The sequence below is a fragment of the Magnolia sinica genome, chromosome 1, assembly GCF_029962835.1.
Source record: "Magnolia sinica isolate HGM2019 chromosome 1, MsV1, whole genome shotgun sequence".
Lineage (NCBI taxonomy): Eukaryota > Viridiplantae > Streptophyta > Magnoliopsida > Magnoliales > Magnoliaceae > Magnolia > Magnolia sinica.
The window spans coordinates 24828603-24849031 of record NC_080573.1 but is presented as its reverse complement, the minus strand read 5'-3'; the positions used below and the strand labels follow the sequence as shown (position 1 = coordinate 24849031).

Sequence of the window (20429 nt, the reverse complement as noted above, 5' to 3'; positions counted from 1 at the left end):
ACTAATAACTGGTAGAATTACGCGTCTCAAACAACATTTGGCACATCGAAAGGGTCAAGTTGCGAAATGTACTAGAGCATCAAAAGAGATAATGATCTTAATGCAAGCCAGTTTGGATAAGTTGAATGGTAAACGTACTGCTGGGCAGAAGAAGAAAGATGAGATTTTGGAGGCGGCCCAGCAGGAGGTGTTTGATCCTGAATATATGGGCGTTCGTGATAAAGACATTATTGATTCTGACAAAAACTCAAATTAGGAAGTAACTATAATTATGAGAGAGAGCTTGTGTCTTACTCATGAAGAGGAAGAATGTTAGCGTATGTTTGGCGCAAGGGAGTCTATATGTAATACGGGGTGGTGGGAGTGGGAGTGCAGTTGGTAGTGCGACTGCATTTACAAGTGGTGGTGGGGGTATATTGGGTGGATTACGACGTATGTTTGGGAGCCGACAGGAGGCATCTTCACATGATGCCCCTGTACATTTGGACGAAAAAGTAAATGAGCCCAGTAGACCCTCTATTGATCCAATCTTGTTTAGGAAAGAATCAACTAAACAAAAGAATATAAAACAAATGTGGAGTAGAACTTCCATTCAGAAGCTACGTAGGGCAACAGCATAGTTATTTATACGTACCAACATACCTCTTAACGCGGCCAATTCTCCATATTGGCATGTGGTAATTGATGCAACAGCAGAAGCAAGTAAAGAATTTAAAGCTCTCATGGCTAGGTAGATTAGGGGGAAATGGACAAACGCAGAGTATGTGAATGTGAAAGCATACGTGACTACCTTTAAACCCATATGGCAGACCAGAGGATGTGCGATCATGTGCAATGGTTGGACTGGCCCAACCAGACGCAGCATGATCAACTTCATGGTGTACTGTCACTTGGGAACTGTGTACCATAAGTCAATTGATGCCCCGACCGAAGCAAAAAAAAAAATTTAATTATATTTTTTCCCTAATGGATAAAGTAGTGGATGAGATTGGAAAGGAGAATGTGATGCAAATTGTGACAAATAACGAAGCATTATGTAAGGTTGTAGGAGATAAGTTGATGATAAAGAGACCACATGTATTTTGTTCACCATGTGTTGTCCATTGTATTGATCTTATATTGGAAGAATTGGGAAGAAGAAGAGTGTTAGGGAAATGGTCGAAAGGGCAAGACGGGTGATGACATTTATTTATAACCATAATCAAATAGTCGCAACAATGAGAAAGTTCACGAAGGGACGAGAGTTATTGAGGCTTGCGGGGACTAGATTTGCAACAAACTTTATAGCCTTGAAGAGTTTATACCAACATAGGGGAGATTTGAGTGAGATGTTCGCTTCTCGAGATTAGCTTAACACAAACATGGGAAGAAGACATCAGGGACACCGGTTGAAGTTGTGAACATTATACGGGACAACAAATATTAGAAGAAGGTCAAGAGGATAAAGGTGATGGAGCCACTAATAAGGGTACTCCTTCTTGTTAAAACCGTCTAAGCACCTACCATGAGCTTCCTTTACGATGCCATGGATAAGGCGAAGTTGGCAATTCACTGTGACAGTACAAGCTGGGAGTCTTATTGGAAGATGATCGACAAGAGATGGACAACACAACTCCATCACAATCTTCATGCAGCAGGTTACTACATAAATCTTAGGTACAGATATGTCAAATCATTTGTTGCGGATAATGAAGTTCATGTCGGGCTAAAGAATGTGATTAAAAGACTAGAGCCTAACTTAGATATGTAAATAAAGGCGTTGGATAAATTAGATACATTTGAAAATCGTCAGGGTAGCTTTGGAGATACTCTTGCACAACATGCAGTATCTAGATTGCAACCGGCCAAATGGTGGATGAATTTCGGAGAGAGTACGAAAGCTCTGCAAAAAATTATAGTATAAGTTTTGAGCCGGACAATATCTTCTAGCTTTGAAAGGAATTGGATTTGTTTTGTACTTATTCATTCAAAGAATAGGAATAGATTGCAAACTACGACGTTGAATAGCCTTGTCTTCATGCACTACAACATGAGGCTAAGAATGCGACGGCATCATAAGAGCATTACAGGCGCCGGTGACACGAAACTACTGTCCAATAAACTTAGACAATATTTATGATGAAGAGGACCCACTTCTCTCGCATATGCGAGCATGCGATCGCATACTGCATATGTAATTGCATATTTCCCAATAGCCAAGAGTGGAAGATTTTTATTTTTATTTTTATTTTTTCAAAATTAGAGAACTTTTGCCCATAAATAGGCACTCATATCCCCTCCATCTTCACTATTCTTTACTCCAAAGCTCTAAATCTCTTACTCTTTCTCTCTTACACCTCTTTCTTTCTTACTCTAATCTCTCTACAATTATTTCAATTATGTTTGTTTTTTGTATTTTATAAGTTGTGCTTACTTTTTGTAAATTAAGTTGTAAGTTATAACTTATAAGTTGTTTCAAGTTTATCCATTTATCATTAAAATTTCTTTGTTCGAAGTTTATAATAATTAGTTATCTTTTAATGTAGCTTGTTGATTGTTTTGTTAAAATTTATATAATATAATATAAGTAAATAAATATATCACTTAATGAAACACTCAAACTATAATGAAATAAGTAAAATAACCCAATCCAATCATGTGTACTAATTAGACGAGTTTTTCCTTTTTTTTTTAAGAATTTTTTCAGTTTTTTTAATTTTTTCCTCTCTTTTTTTCAAATTTTTATTATTTAAAAAAATATATATGCCATGGCATATGCGATTGTGCGATTGCATATGCGAATAGCATATGCTGATCGCATATGCGATTTGACAACATTGTGCATGACGCAGCAAGAGAGTTGTGCAGCTATGTTGGACCCAGAAAGAGGGGCAACTTTCATGCAAAGTCCGGCTCAAGTTCAACAGAAGAGTACGAGCAGTAGTAGCGAGACTGAGTCCGATGATGGTGATGACGCCCCCGGTGCTGGCACTTCTGGTCTTGCTCAACACACTATACAATCGTCTATAGATCGCGAGGCCAATGAACATCGATAAGATAGTACACGAGGTCAGACTTATGAGTATACTAAGTCACGATATAGCCAGCAAGAGGCAAGGTCTAGTGGTGCACCGCCACTGAGAGGTCCGGAACATTAGCAGGCCCATGGTCCCGGGCATTATGATTGTTATACTGAGCCTGTTCCATCACATTAATGTTGGAGTAGTCCTCCTAATCTATATCCATATGATTATAGATATCCAAATCCAAGTTACTCATCACGAACACTTTCTCAATCTCAAGATTCTCAACAGGCTGAGTACGGGCACCAGTACAGCTATTCGACAGGCACAGGTGGATATCCTTACTCCGGGTTGGAGTCGTTGCCTAGTCAGGATTAGTCATCATCTGGTTTCATTGACCTGGTCTTTCCTTCTGGCACTGGATATTATGGATATGCAGCACCTATTCCATAGTCGCAGCCTGAGGATGACGATGATGATGATGTGGAGGTCGAGCAACCCCAACAAAGCAGATTTTCATTTTAGTGGTGAGTGGTGACTTGTGAATTTTATTACAGTAACTGTAAGTATATATTTTTATTAAGGTAAGTATTGCTATATACTCATTAGTCCATTACCTACACATTCACCAAGCAAGCACACACTTGACACTGCCGAACTTGTACTTAAAATAACTCCCCTGACAACCAATCGAGTAATCCTTAATCAAGTTGCAGGGGAGTATATCAGACACTACTATTTTTTTTTTTATATTCTTGACTTAAGGATGATAGAACAGGAATCACATGATAGGAGGAGAAGTCTCTGACGTGTTGAAAACTTTAAAATAGAATGACCATTGGAATTTATGCAAGTCTGAACTCTAGTCTGGAGTACTCACTCCTCAGGTATGTTAATAACTTAATATAGAATAAATAATGAAAAATAATTGAAAGATATTTTGATATTGCATTCATTCTAATATATCTATCATTGATATTAGATAGTTAGAAAATTAAACATATGAGTTTCGCAGTCAATTCTAGGTTATCAGGTTCATAAATTCATCAGACAATCCGATACAACTTCTCACCAAAGAGTGGACTGTTACACCACCATAAACATGTTCAAAATTATAAATCAATGTGTATTTGGAATATTTAGAATATTCCGGATTTAATGGATATTTTTCCAGATTTTTCTGACAAAAAAAAAAAAAATCGACCGTTACACGCGCCGTATCGGCTGTTACAACCCCATATCGGCCGATACGGGGCATATCTGAATCGGTAACGGTAAGGACCGTTACGCCCACCATTACCGCAATGGAACACCTTGCAAACATCAGATTTACATGTGTACACACATGCCCGCACGCGCACACACACACACACACACACACATGTGTGTGTGTGTGTGGAGGGAGGGAGGGAGGGGAAAAAAGATATGTTAGAACAATGACAGCGGACTCATTGCAGTGTGCTAAGCATATGTGATGCCTTGGAGTGAACTTTTGATCAACATCATCATCATAGCATTTTTTGCAGCTATTTTGGGTTCAGCTTTATGATTCCCTTTTAGCTAAAAATTCCTAAGGCACTATCTTTCGTAACTGAAAAGGGTCTTCATTTCCCTTCTCACAACCTCTATCCAACTGTCCAAGTCATTTTAGGCCTTCCTCTCATCCCCCTAGCAGGCCCTTCAACCTAAATCAAAGTTCATTTAACAAGGTAGTCTCCAGTTTTCTGAGCACATGCCTTGTAACAAACTCTTGATTATCATCATAGCATTGTCGCAAATATCAAGGTTCACTTCAATAATTCCTGAGGCCCTATTCAACACGTGAAAGGGCTTCACATCTCCTCACAACCTCTATCCAAGTCCTTTTGGCCCCATTTGGTAATAGAATCCACTGTTCCTAGAGTTGGTTAATCATGGAACTAATTCCAGTTCCTAGAATCATAATTTTCTGTTTGGCTGACCAGCCTGACCCAGAACAATGTTTCCCGAATCACAGTGGTTTCAGTTTGGTTGTCCTGGAACTCCATTCCAAGAATTGATCTGTATGCATTTCTTCGCAATCACCATACAGCATAAGGAACCTGATGGTCCCATAAGGTGGGCCATACGGTGATACAAGAGAAGTTCTTATCATTGTTCTAAACCATCCATCATGTGGGTCCTACTCCCACTTTTGATTTCCATCCTCTCACATAACCATTCATTGGCTAGGGAAATCAAAGGCCCATATTTATAAGACAAGAAATTATCTGATCATTGATCTAGATTATCCATCACTTGGTTTCCACCTTGGATTGCTCATCCACATAAAAAACACTCTGGATGGATGATCCTTATTGTCCGATCAATGGCTTAGGAAATGGATGGTACATATTGATTATATAGTAGAAGGGGTGCTGCGGTGGGTCCTGCCTTTGATTGCCCATCCCTCTGAAAAATTGTTCTTGGTCAAATGATCCTAACCATAAAATAAATGGCTAGGGAAATGGGTAGTTCATATTAATTATACTATAAACGATCCAGTCACAGATCTAGATCATCCATCATATGCAGCAAGCCTTCTGTCAAACAACTAGGTTAATGTGACTAGTCATTAGTTTGATTGTAAGTTGTGAACCCTCCATCGTGGGGCCATATAATGAGTGGTATAGATGTCATCCAAATATCTAACTAGGAACGGAGAGCTTGTTTGAGGAATGAGAAGGTGATTTATTCCCCAAAATGACATAATACCTTTTCCAAGAGGAATTGATACACCATGCTTTTGGGCACATTTTTGCTTGTATTTAGTTCCAGGAACTTCAGAAGCCAAACCTTTTTGTTTTTTTTCAAGTTCTAGGATCCTGGTTCATGGAACTTAAAATTCTTGTATATCAAACAAGGTCTTTAAGTCTTCCTCCCATCCTCTTTTCAGGCCCTTCAATCCTAATCAAGGTTCCCTCATTTACCAGGCAGGCTGCAGTTTTCTTAGCACATGACCAAACTGCCTCAATTGGCTCTCCATCATTTTAAATCGAACTGTGATGATCTTTTGATAGTATACAAAAATTGTTGATAGCCTTGGAAACTGTGATTTTCCATGTTGAAATTTCTTGCAGTATGTGGTACACAAAGCATAAGATACAGTACCTGCAGAGTTTATCTGACAGGTTATGAGGAAATGGATCTTGGAAAATACATAATGAGTATCAGTGAACACATGTGACAAGCCCCAAATCTAATCCTAACTATTCATTAATTCTATTCATAATTATCTATTTTTAAAAATATAAACGTGACTAAAATACTCCCAAATCGTGTCATAACCAAGCAACCCTTCCATGAATCGGCATAACTCATTCAAATGACTTCAGAATCGCATGATATTAGGTTCGATGGGCTTTCAAATGGGACCAATTTCAGACATCATTTGATGCCTGAAAAGTGGCCCACCAACTTAAGCCAAAACTGGGTAGAATTACTAATCAGCACAACCAACTAATAAAGTGCTAAATTAAAAAAGACAACACGTGTGGGCCATATGAACCTATAAAACGATTGGTTCCATCATGGGATCACAAACAGTCAAGTAATCTGATCATAGGCTTCCTTGTTGAACAGAAACGGAACAATACAATCCATTGAACAAATTATGGGACCTTATCATCGATCGTGGATCGTGAGTTCCACCATGAAATTGGCATCTTACCTCGTACATTTGTATAACATTCGGGTGTTTGATCAACTTCATGGTTGAAATTTCACGTTTAATCTACAAGGAACAGACAAGAAAGTATTGCTTCTCAGGTATCTTCATTATCTACAGTAAATAAATAATTGACAAAGATATAACCAAAAAGGAAAATCCACGTGGAAATGGAAGCATGAACTTTTGATAGACCAGAGAGCTACACACATTATACTATGAAATTCATATTGAAATTACACAACGACTAAGATATATACCAAAAAGAACCTGCATGCAATCAAAGCATGGACACCCAAAACAAAAGTAACAATGAGAACCAGAAACAGTCTGTACACAAGTCAAATAAAGAAAGGGAAACTTATCAAGATGCACTCCAGTTTAATTTTTTATCCAAAAATCTACTCCACTATTAAAGATTTCCCAGAATTTATTGCTTTTGTAAAACTTCCACTATCACTATCATGTCCATTAGCTTTTGACTCTTGTGATGAGTTTGCCCCCATTAAGCTCTGCACATAATACCTGCCAAAGAGAGACAAACCATATATGTGCCATGTGCCTTTATTCTTGCCAAAGTGTATCATATGCACAGGACATCTAAGCCATGAAAATGATTGGACTAATCATAAAGATGACCAGGCCTGAGAATCTGGTCATTCCATTCATCAGGTGAACTGAACGCCAGCGATCTAACCCAACATACATGATTGGCTAACATGATGCCTGATTTCCACATAGGGGATCTTGATCACGGGGACAAGCTTGGATCGGCCTGATTCTCAAATAGGGTATCTTCAACCTCCGGACAAACCTTTGTCGGCTGGGATGTCCCACGCATGTGATGAATGTGGATGGTTGAATGTTTTGCCATTTCTAGTTGAACGTAGACCTTTTTTCCCTTTAACCATTTATTTTTCTGGCCATACGATTGAAGGTGTAGGGTTTCCCTAACTGGAAGATTGTTGGTTCACGGGCCATCTACAGTGGGGCCGATGGTAAAATGGTCAGATCTTGCATCACTCTTCATTTTTAAACATAAAAAATGCAAGGCTAATGTGCATGCTCTTGACCAAAGCATTCATCTAACAGTTAGATTAGAGGTTTCCTAGTCCGCATGCTTGTGGGGCATAACTATAACCCAACCACACAGGCACATGTGCCGATATGAAGCGTGCGCAAAATCAGAGCTTTCCATCAGGTGGACGACACTGGTTAGATCATTTGACCAAAATATCAGGTCATTTCTCACCCTTAGGTGCTGTTGGTAAACTGAAAAATAAGGTCTGAAAATTAATTTAAGTGCTGAAAACTTAAAAGTGCTGAATTTCAGTAATTGCAAGTATTGAAAAATCTGTTTGGTAATTTGTCTGAAAAAAGTCATGATTTCTAAAAATAAGCACTTTCTTTCATAAAAACCTATTTGGTAAACACAAACCACAAATGTTTGAAAATCGGCAATTTGTCATATTTGCCCCTCTTGCCTCAATTTCTATCTTTTGTAGAGTACAAGACAAAACCGGCTATTCCCATGCCACCAATGTACGCTTTTTAAAAGAAAAGCTTGTCAATCATCTACATTCAACGTATTCATGTTTGATGGGAACATCTTGCGCACACGTATGCCCCCTACGCACGTACGCAAGGAGGAGGAGGGCCCCACCATCGATCTACATCAATGACGACATCCATGGAGGGCCTCTTAGTTAGAAGACTATGTTTTGGTTCCTCGGAGTGAACCCGATCGTCATGTGAATCCCACCATTAGATCTCATGATCGTGGCCCACTACTCTAGATGATTTAGTACATTGAGTTTTGCTTATTATTGTAATTAGGAATATCATGGACGGTTTAGATTGCTTTGATTAGTTGTTATTTTTGTTACTTCGTCTCCAAGTAATAGGATGCGCAAATGGCATAGCTTTTGGGGTATAGGGTTTTCTTAAAAATAGGCAACCCCTTGTAGGGTTTTTCTCATTAAAGATTATTAATAAAATTCTGTGTTTTTCTGCTTCTCTAATTCTCTGAGTTGTGGAAATCTAATTGGGTGCAAAACCCTCCCTTCTTCGAAGGGCTAACTACCGTGGTGCGAAGCCATATCCATCCCAAATCGCCCCCACCTCTTACCCTCAATATTCATCATCTCCTACAACCATCCAATCATCAAATCTACCCTTTGTTGCAGCAGATTTGCATAATCAGGCCCTGCAGGAGGGATAAAACTTCGGCGTAGCACCATGCACAGACCAGACGTCGAATCATCCTGAAATTTGGTGTGTGTGGCCCACCCCTAACCGACCAAATCCAAGCTTGCCTTTTTTGGGTTCGTGGGCCCCACACACGTGCAGGCAGGATCCCACACACGTGCGTCTACACCCTGCTACTGTTCACAAGTGTGGTACATCTCAAGTTCGTCTCTCTCCTTTATTTCCCTCCTCTCTCACCTTATTTCCCTAACCCTATCCTAGATAATCCTAAATCCTAAGTTCGATTCCACTCTTGCAAACCCTAGGCTTTCCCGATTTGAAACTTGTGAATCCCTTGGATTGAGAAATAATCTTTTGCGTGTGTGGATGAATCTACTCTCTTTTGATCATTGTTTGGTCTAGAACTTTCAATTGATCTAGCCCTAACATGTGTAGGCTTGGACCCTTATAGATTCCCCTAGTTGAATGCTTCACTTTATGTGGGATGTGGAATTTTTGTGATTGCTTTAAGATTAGTATGATCTAAAGCTTGAATTCTTGCATATCATATTAAATTTTCACGTCCTGCATCAAATTTGGTATCAAAGCTTAGGTTTTTTATAGGGGATTGCATTGCATGTTTAAGGTTTAGTCTACTCACGTTTAATTTGCATTAAATCTCATCATATAGGGTTGTTTAGGACCCATCATTCATATTAGGGGCTGCTGAATTTTCTGCTGTCAGAAAATCCTCAAATTTCTTAGCTGAATTTTCTGTTAACAAACTCTTTAGGCAGTTAGTTTGCTGGAATTTTAGCAGCATTGTGTAGTTTCCCTCATATAGAGTCCAATAGGATCATTTAGTCCCATTTAGGTGCATATAGTTGTGTTAGAGGGTCTTTGAGTTGAGTGAGTAGTTGTATGCCCACTATGGTGTGCCAAAATGGTTACGTATCGGCCGTAACGGCCGATACATAACGGTAACCCGTATCGGCCGAATAATGGTAACTTTTTTTTTTTCATTTTAAGCTCTGTTTTTGCTGATTTTTTAAAACCTCTTGCTTCCAAACTGTTTCTCACTCCTACTACTACTAATTTCGACCAACCTTAGCTAGGTATTTGAGATAAAAAGACATTACATTATGGATTTTCTTGAATCAAAGCTCAATGGGGCATTTTTTAGAAATTCGTCAAAAATACGTATTTATACTTTTTTTAATATGTTTTGCTGTTTTAATCATGTCATATGATATGTTAATCATAGTAAAACATGTTAATGCGCATTTTACAGATTTGGGATGCCATTTAATAATTTTTTTTATATTTTTTTCTATTTACGCATGAATTTTGGCCCTTTTTTTAAAAAATTCAAAAAATCAATTTTTAATGGTTGTTTTGTTGTTTTAATCATGCCATTTGATGTGTTAATCATAGTAGAATATGTTAATGTGCATTTTACAGATTTGGGGTGCCATTTTATATTTTTTTCTATTTACGCATTTATTTTGGTCCTTTTTTTGAAAATTCGAAAAATTATTTTTTAATGATTCTTTTGCTGTTTTAATGATATCATATGATGTGTTAATCATAGTAGAACATGTTAATGAGCATTTTACAGATTTGGGGTGCCATTTTATTTTATTTTTTTATTTTTTTCTATTTACGCATTTATTTCGGCCCTTTTTGAATTTGTGATTCTTTTGTTATTTTAATGATGTCATATGATATGTTAATCATATTAATGGATGCCATTTTATATTTTTTTCTATTTACGCATTTATTTCGCCCTTTTTTTAAAATTCGAAAAATCATTTTTAATGATTCTTTTGCATGCCATATGATGTGTTAATCCTAGTAAATTTTCCATATTTGGGGTGCCATTTTATATTTTTTTAATATTTTTTTCTATTTACGCATTTTTCAAAAATAATTGCAAACACCTAAATGTAAGATATTTTCATATTACATTTATTCTAATATATCTATCATTGATAGTAGATAGTTAGAAAATTAAATATATGAATTTTGTAGTCAAATTCAGGTTATATGGTTCATAAATTCATCAGACAATTCGATACAACTTCTCATAATCCATATTTTTTCATATTTTTTTTGGAAAAAAAAAAAATTTGCGCTATTACGGGCCGTTTCGCCCCCGTATCGCCGTTACGCCCCCGTATCCGTATCGGTTTCGGAGGGCACCGTTATGCCAACCGATACCGATATGGGACACCTTGATGCCCACACGTACTGGTCGTGGTTTTGGCTTACACCCTACACTAAACATGGAGCAATTACAAGAATCAATAAACAATATAACCCGGCAATTTGAGTCTTTGGGTAGACACTTAGAATAATGTATTGACCAACACTTTGAACAATTTAATATGCGCGTTACCCAATTAGAGACCTTCGTCCGGACAAACCCCACCATTAGGGAAGATGCCCAATCTCAAGCAGGTAGTCAGGAGGATAGACCAAGGAATGGAGGTGGCCAAGGAATTAATCATGAGTGCATACCCGTGCACCCATATTGCGAGGGCATCATGATCATTATGACCCAGATGCACAATTCCTCAAGGGAGTTAGAGTAGAAGCCCCTACGTTTGATGGTCACTTGGACCCTAAGGTTTTTCTATATTGGTTGGCAGATATGGACTACTATTTTGAATGGTATGACACGTCGGATGCTTGTCGGATCCGATTCGCCAAGATGAAGCTTGTGGGTCAAGCTAAGAGGTTTTGGGCTACTGTATAGCGAAAGAAAGAAAGGTCGAGGGAGCCCCCAATAGTCCATTAGGGGGAAATGAAAGAAACTCTTAAGGAGAAGTACCTCCTTTTCTCTTGTCACTTGAGGTTGGTTGAGGAATGGCAGTCTCTTCAACAAGGTTCCATGAGTGTAGCGGAATACATTGAGAAGTTCGAAGAGTACTTGACCCGGTGTGAAGTTGATGAGTATCCCGTACTCACTCTTACTCGATTTAAGATGGGCCTCGGTTCTGACATTATGAGAGAATTGCTCATCAAGGATATAGACACTCTTGAATAGATGTATCAAGTAGTGTTGGAGGTCGAGCAATACCTCAAAGCATTGTGGGAAGGCGGTTTGAGTCTCGTGATTCTAACGTTAAGGCCAACCCTTCTGGGGATAAACCTAGCACTGGATATCAGTACAAGCCTTCCAATAGTTCTCAATGTAGGCCCAAGGATAATAAGGGTAAAAAAGTTGTCGGATCTAGCTCGCGCAGAAGCGATGCGACTAGGTGTTTTTAGATGTCAGGGGTTTCGTCACTTTGCCCACCAGTGTGGCATGAAAGAGAACACCAAGGTGTTCCTTATTGAGAGGCAGGTAGAAGTAGTGCCCCTCGAAAGTGACGATGAGAAGGAAGAATATGAGCCAGCAGAAACCTCTAGTAATGAGGAAGAGGGAGCGCAAGAGTCCGCGACCCTTGCAACTGTGTGTTGCGCCTTTATACAAGCAAAGAATACCGATGATTGGCGCCACAACACGATCTACGATACTTACACAAAATGTGGTGATAAGAGCTGCAAGATGATCATGGATAGTGATAGTTGTGCCAACGTGGCATCAACTGGCACTGTGAGCCGTCTGGGCTTGAAGCTTGAAGCACATCCTCAACCCCATAGAGTGTCTTAGGTTGATGAAACTTTCATTCTAGTCTTACACCATTGTCTTGATCCTATTCAGTTTGGATCATATAAAGACACTTTGGTGTGATGTTGTTCCTATTCAGTTTGGGATAAACCTAGGAAACCTATTGATCTTGTCCCTATCTCCCCATCCCATAGGCCATCGGAGTCTACAGAGTCTTTTGCACATCACATTTATTCATTGCATCAAGAAATCAGATGAAAGATCACTACTAGTAATGAACATCACAAATTTTCTGCAAACCAGCATAAACGTTTCAAGGAATTCAATGTAGAGGACTTTGTGATGGTCCGCATCAAGCCAGAGCGGTACCCTCAGGGAGCCGTTCGTAAATTACACGCGCATAGCACTGGACCATTCAAAATTATAAAACGAAACAGTCTCAATGCGTATGTGGTAGATCTTCCACCTTCCATAGGAATTAGTTCCACATTCAATGTGGAGGATCTAGATGCTTCTCAGGAAACCCCTGATACATTGTCCAGCCTTTTACCTAACCATCCTGATTCTCCAGACCTTTTCTTTGATCCATGGCCTCTCCCCGACCCTTCTTTTCAGCCTCTACCTCTCATACATATATTTCCCATACCCAGAGAGGAGATAGAGGATATTTAGACATTTGGTGTGTATACTTGAGTTCAAAAAATACACTTGAAAGGAGAAGGTAAGTAATAGATAATGTAGAGATTAGAGAATGAAAGAGAGAGAGAGAGAGAAATGTAGGAAAGGTATGATGGGGACATCACACGCACGCCCCCTCTACGCACGTACGCAAGGAGGAGGAGGGCCCCACCATCGATCTGGATCGATGGCGACGTCTAAGGAGGGCCTCCTAGTTAGAGGACTGCGTTTTGGTTCGTTAGAGTGGGCCTGATAGTCATGTAAATCCCACAATGGGTTCTCATGATCGTGGCTCACTATTCTAATTAATCTAGTACTTTGGGTTTTGTTTATTATTGTTATTAGGAATATCATGGATGGTTTAGATGGCGTGGCTTTTGAGGTATAGGGTCTTCTTATAAATAGGCAACCCCTTGTAGGGTTTTTCTCATTGAAGATTATTAATAAAATTCTGCATTTTTCTGCTTCACTAATTCTCTGAGTTGTGGAAATCTAATTGGGTGCGAAACCCTCCCTTCTTCGAAATGCTAACTACCGTGGTGCGAAGCCACATCCATCCCAAATCACCCCCACCTCCTACCCTCAATATTCATCATCTCCTACGACCATCCAATCATCAAATCCACCCTTTGTTGCAGTCGATCCTTCCTCTATAGCAGATTTACATAATCAGGCCCTGCAGGAAGGCTGAAACTTTTGCGGAGCACCGCGCATAGACCAAACGTCGGATCATCCTGAAATTTGGTGTGTGTGTGTGTGTGTGTGTGTGTATGGCCCACCCCTAGCCGACCAAACCCAAGCTTGCCTTTTTGGGGTTTGTGGGCCCCACACGTGCGAGCAGGATCCCACACACGTACGTCTGGACCCTGATGCTATTCACACGTGTGGTACATCTTGGGTTCGTCTCTCTCCTTTATTTCACTCCTCTCACCTTATTTCCCTAACACTAACCCTAGATAATCTTAAATCCCAAGTTCGATTCCACTTTTGCAAACCCTAGGCTTTTCCGATTTGAAACATGTGAATCCCTTGGATTGGGAAATAATCTTTTGCATGTGTGGATGAATCTACTCTCCTTTTATCATTGTTTGGTCTATAACTTTCAATTGATCTAGCCCTAACACGTGTAGGCTTGGACCCTTGTAGATTACCCTAATTGAATGCTTGATTTTATGTGAGATGTGAAATTTTTGTGATTATTTTAATATTAGTATGATCTAAAGCCTGAATTCTTGCATATCATATTAAATTTTCATGTCCAGCATCAATGTTGCTCATCTAATGAGTGGGCCAGCTTAATTTTCGCACCAGATGGGCCACCATTAGGATGGCTCAAATGTCCCACAGACCTGCTATGTGGGCATGCGTGCCCTTGTAAATAAGGACATGGGCTTGGAAATAAAGATCACAAGGTACGTAATTGTAATTGAGATGTAGGTAATATGGGAATGCTATTTAAGGCCCCACAAAATGGTACTTTGAGATGGAGATGAGGAAAAGAACATGGGCATGTTAGAATCATGAAAGTATAAGTGTTTGGATGCACTATTGAATCAATTATAATTGTTAATCGAATTTCAATTGGATGAATCGAATTGCAAAATTGAAAATATAGTTGAATTATAAAAATGAAAGGATGAGTTTGGGTGAACTGATTTGAATTGCAAAATTGAAAATGACCAAATTCCAATCTCTCATATTCATACGGTTCAGTATTTGACAAGCTACCTATCAAGTTCTCCATATTTAGACGAACATTGGTTATTCACAGTCATTGAATCGATTAATCCGATTGGAAACATACAGGGGACTCAGAGCCTTTTTCATAACATTCAGTAATGATTTCAAAAGATTTTTTCATGTTTACAACAAACCCTAATCATATTATCAGTGTCACCACAAGATCGAATGGCAGAATCTTACTTTGACTTGACCAAACCAATCTCAAAATTCCATCATTCCCATGTCTCCATTCCTTCTACAAAAGATTCATTGGCAGAAACGTCAGAAAGCATTTGGTTTTCTGCCACCTTGTCTCCATTGTCGATTCGATCTTCATCACGGTCCGACAAGTAATCAAATTTCGATGGATCTGAATACCCATTCTCGATGAGAGCAAAGCAATGATCTCCTTCCTCACCCTACTCCTTAATCAAATCCCCTTTTCTGTGTGTAATCCAAAACACCCCAGGAAGGCTTGAAAATCAAGTAGGGCGAAAAGAATCCGTCGTCCAAGCTCAAGCCACAATAAGAACACATAAAAAATGGGAGATGGATTTTTATTTTTATTTTTGCGGGGGGGGGGGAAGGAGGGGGAGAGAGAGAGAGAGAGGGGTTTTGACGGGGTTTGTGAGGGAAGGTGGTTTGGAAGGAGATAGAGAGGTAGTCAAAGAAGAGGAGAGAGAGTGAGAGAGGACAAAATCGTAATTTGAAACAAAATTAATGCACTACCACTTACCACGTTCAGCCTTTCGAGTTTAGTGACAAGAGAGTAGCTGGAGAAAAAAAAAAAACCTCATATTTTAAGTGAAAATTAATTTCAGCACTTAAAATTTTAAATTTACAAAACGATCTGAACCATTTAAAATCACTGAAAATATCGAATTTCAGTGATAAGTGCTGAAATTAAGTTTTATGAAACAGCCCATTAGGTGGACTACAACATACAAAAAAATGACCAGCCAATAAAAAATTGTTTAAAACTCAGTTCACTTTGTACATTGTGGTCCGCTTGAGTAAAACGGCTTCATCTTTTAGGCATAAGACCTAAGCATTTTTTTTTTTTCCAAGCAAGTGGAAAGTCAAAATCCTAAAGGCAAGTAACATGTTAACACGTCATACTCTGCGAGGATGGGTAGGTCTCACATGCATGTGGAATTAGCAAACCTTGTCAAGATGACATGACAAGTTGAGATTCACATTGTGGATCAAACATATCTCAAAAACAACACTCATCAACCAACCTAACCATCTAAACAACAATTATCAAGTGGATGGTAATAAGTAAATAGTGACTTGTACAAATTCTGACAGACAAATCAGATAGTAACTATCATATGACCATTGTCATTCTTGGGTTATGCTCCAACCATAATTTAGTCAACAATTTTGGACAGTCTAGATTGCCTTAGAACTTTTCCATGTAAAGAGTCACCATCGTTTCTGAAATGGTGTTTAACCATCATAGGAGTCTAGCCCTTGGAATACCTTTCACCTCTCTTTCCTAAACTATAGCAGGTTCCTGATAGAGCATGGAGCCACGCCATGACTACCTTGTGATGCCATTTTCCACTATAGGATTAGTATACAATATTGTTGATATGGGGTCTTATTCAATGTCTGAACTATTGATCTAACAAGATGCATAACCAATGATGGTTGCCTCAAAAATCTTCAAGATTGGAAGATTCTAGATTTAGATCGATGGCCAAAAACAACAGTTAAGAAATTAATGCAAGCCAGGATCAAAGGAAACTAGTCCAGAAATTGAAAACAAGATGTACAAGAAATTTCAGCAAACATCACCCAAAAATAAAATAGATTCATAAACATGATACAAAACAATTTCAGTTCCTCCCTACTGCTACCGAAAACTAACCCCCTCAAATATGCTACCAACACCCTCAATATGCTACCATGAATATAATTCTACAATAGCATAAACATGCATAGGGCTATGCCCAAATATAAAGCCTACATACCCAAGTTTCTTTTTTGGATTGGAACTATACTATCCTAAAATTTTCACCATCTAGAGCCTGGACTTTCCTAAAAGCAGGAGCATAATCTATAAAATAGTAAATAATATGCATAAAATATGGTACACATGGCACACAACTACTCTTCAAAGAGATTGGTCACTCATGCGGACAGATAGGCCCACTTTGAAGACAATTCACACATATGGCTAGACTTTGACTGCATAAAAAATGGTCCATATTCAGAGGATAAGCGTTAAGATCAAAGGGTTGAAATGTTCCAATCTGAGAGTCTTAGTTCCCCCATCAATGGTGAGGCTAATCATATAAACAGTTTCACTAAAACATGATCCCAGATACAAGACTTTAGTCCTCACTTATCCTATAAGGATATAACAATACTTTATTGTGGCAGAAAAGGCCAAAGGTAAAGCCGAGTAAATGTTCCTACTCAAGCAAGTATATAGTTTGTACTTGCCTCTTACGTGTACCAATCTGACATGTATACCCAAGATCCAAGACACTCACCATGTGTCTCTCAGAGTGCAGATTGTTTGACCAAAAAGTAGGAAGGTTCACTCATCAGGTAGCCCATGTGGACTACTGAAAACGGATTGTTGAAAGAAATTGGCCAATGGTCTACATACATTATACACACATAGCCTACCTGACTAATCCACACAACTTTTGGGCTAAGAAATTCATAGGAGTGGCTTGGATCGCACAAATGTTCATCTTGTTGGCACATGTAGGAAAAGTGTAACTTGTCCGAACTTTGGTTGGTAGTATGTGCCAAAAGCTTAAAACAAGGCCAACTCATCACAAGAGATAATGGACATGCTAGAGGAAGTTATGGGGAAGTGTATTTTGGTAAACAATTTTGAATTTTGGAAAATCTTTAATAATGAACCAATTTTGGACAAAGAAATTCAAAATGATTATATTTTGATAAATTTCCCTTAAAACAGCATCATCGTCATCATAAATCAAATAAAGAATAATATAACAAAATTCAAGTCCAAATGAATTAAAGAAAAATAAAGGAATTTAGCAGCAAGGTATAGCCAAGAAAAAAGAAAAAAAAAAAAAAAAAAAGGTAATCAAATCATGAATTACATGCAAAAAGGAAGAAAGGAACTTTTTAATAAATCATCTGAGTTTATTGAAAGCAAAGAATAACTAACAATCAACTTCCCTGAAGCAATCAACAGCATACATAATATAGCAAAAAACATATAAAAAATCACATGAATGCCTATAAAGTCATAAACACTTTATACTTGTAAAGAGTTTGACAGGTAAACTATTAAGACCCTATCATGTTTGGCCTTAAGTGGTAAAGTGTTTACAACTTAACATTTTTCCATGTTTTACTAACTTGTAAAGTAAGTTAAAAAGTAGATATTGACACCAGGCAAAGCTTGGAGCAGTAAATCCCGCCAAAATCTTCCAATCACAAAAGAGGACCTAATATAATATATGCCATTGGGTTGAGGCAATTTCAACGAACATGATGGACACATTACATGTCTTAAGGCCAACATGGTGAGCCCCACAAAATATCTAGAAGGATTTTAATGGTGAGTATCCCAATCTAAACTATTCCCCATGATGTGGCCTACTTGATCTTTCAAACAGCCTGATTTTTTGGATTTTTTTTTGGAAAAAATGCTCAAATCAGGGGACATACATGATAAATGGATTCGATATCCTGCACCCATCATGGCAGGCACCACACAAAAGGGTCCATGCGTTATGATCCCAAGGGTTTAATAGCCTAACTTTACACATTCTGTCAGTCCTAGGGCTTTTGGAGTATTGGTTAGGTTCTTAACAATTGGTACTAGAGCCAACACCACGTCTCGTGTTCGGGTCACGGAAGGGGCAACCTGGACCAAAGTGAAAGCAGCCACGGTCCGCTTGAGTATGTAAACTCTTTACCTGCGATTTGAATCTCTCTTTTTTTTGCAGGAAAAAGTTATAAACACTTTTCAACCTTTATTCTTTTCCATCCAAAACACTACATACATGTAAAGTGTTTACCACTTAAGGATTTTACAGGCATCCAAACGATGGCTCAGTGGTAGACAGTGTATTTCAACACTGAGGTTGTGGGTTCGAGTGCCCATGTGGTCTGTGTGTTCTTGTGTAAAAAAACAAAAACTAAAAAAAAAAAAAAAACACAACAACTACAACTACAGAGAAAGATATCTAGCAATAAACTTTGGTGTTCCCATACATGTGGGAATGAAAAATTTTCTTCAAAGAGATCGGCCACACTTGTCGACAGATGGTCTGATCCATGGCCTTCAAACAGATAATGATCACAACTCAGCCTGCCAGGATCGTCCAATCAGTGTGTTCTTTGGCACCATAGGCCGCCATCTCCAGTACATCTCCACAAGATCAACAGCCTACACTCATCTTCCCCAAGAAGAAATGAAATTACCTGACCAATCATCTCGTGCCTGAGGATCTTGTCCTTGTCGATGATCTTGATTGCGACATTCTCCCCTAACTCAACATTCCGAGCGAATTTCACCTTCGCGAATGTACCCTCTCCGAGTGTCCTCCCCAATTCATACCGCCCAACCTTCAATCTCCCACCACCGCTCATCCTCTCCTTCTTCTGCCAATGAAACCCTAACCCTAGCTTTAATAAACCGCCCTCAAGATATCTTCTTGTAAACCGCCCTCAAGATCTCTTCTTCTTACAGGGCTGCCAGACCTGCGACTTCACCACGTTCATCCTGCCTCTCGTAGGATCGTACGGCCGCTGTTGATTGTTAGGGAGATTGGACGCTTCCTAGACAAATAAACCGCGCTCAAGATCTCTTCTTGTTACAGGGCTGCCAGACCTGCGACTTCACCACGTTCATCTTGACTCTCGTAGGAACGTACGGCCGCTGTTGATTGTTAGGGAGATCGGACGCTTCCTAGACAAATAAACCGCGCTCAAGATCTCTTCTTGTTGCAGGGCTGCCAGACCTGCGACTTCACCACGTTCATCTCGACTCTCGTAGGATCGTACGGCCGCTGTTGATTGTTAGGGAGATCGGACGCTTCTTAGACAACGTTCGAGATCTGATAAGCGGTGAAGAAAAATCGGACAGGAAGAACGGATTCAGATGCGAGATTTTCCATCTCTCTCTCTCTCCCTCTCTCTCGTCTGAAATTCTGTTTCTCTTTGAAATGGCGACAAACGATTGGAGTATTTATAGGCGGGAAGTTTGGATATACATGGACAGGGGGGGCGGATTAGTTGCGACCCAGGCTTCACACAACGGAAGCGGATTGCGTACTGAGTAACTCACTACGCTCGACGTACTGAGTAAACTCTGTATGGTCCACTATGATTTATATATATATATATATATCGACGCCGTCTATCAGTTTTTTCAGATCATTTTAGGTTAATAGCCTAAAAATTAAGCTTATCCAAATATCATATAGACCACACCATAGGAAACAGTAGTGTATGATTACTTCTAGGTCCAAGATTCTGCACAGTCCGTAGCGTGCGATTCGCGTACTCGGATTCGGTCGGTGTTGGAAAAGGCTAA

The 20429-nt window shown here is 39.1% G+C and overlaps 1 protein-coding gene across 4 annotated transcripts in view; it reads right to left on the bottom strand.

The window, feature by feature from the left end:
* Positions 1-20064, bottom strand: part of LOC131243304 (CBL-interacting serine/threonine-protein kinase 23-like) — a 31780-nt gene extending 11716 nt beyond the window's left edge. For 2 of the 4 annotated variants that reach the window (XM_058242546.1, XM_058242563.1), the window contains exons 1-2: positions 19316-20063; positions 6691-6753 (exon numbers count right to left, since the gene is read on the bottom strand). In XM_058242546.1, coding sequence (XP_058098529.1) covers positions 6691-6753; positions 19316-19483 — 231 coding nt within the window. In that variant the 5' untranslated portion in view covers positions 19484-20063. Of the gene's footprint in view, positions 1-6690; positions 6754-19315 lie in introns of all 4 variants that reach the window. The other 2 variants (XM_058242571.1, XM_058242555.1) reach the window with 2 other exon arrangements.
* Between the last annotated feature and the right edge of the window lie 365 nt (positions 20065-20429).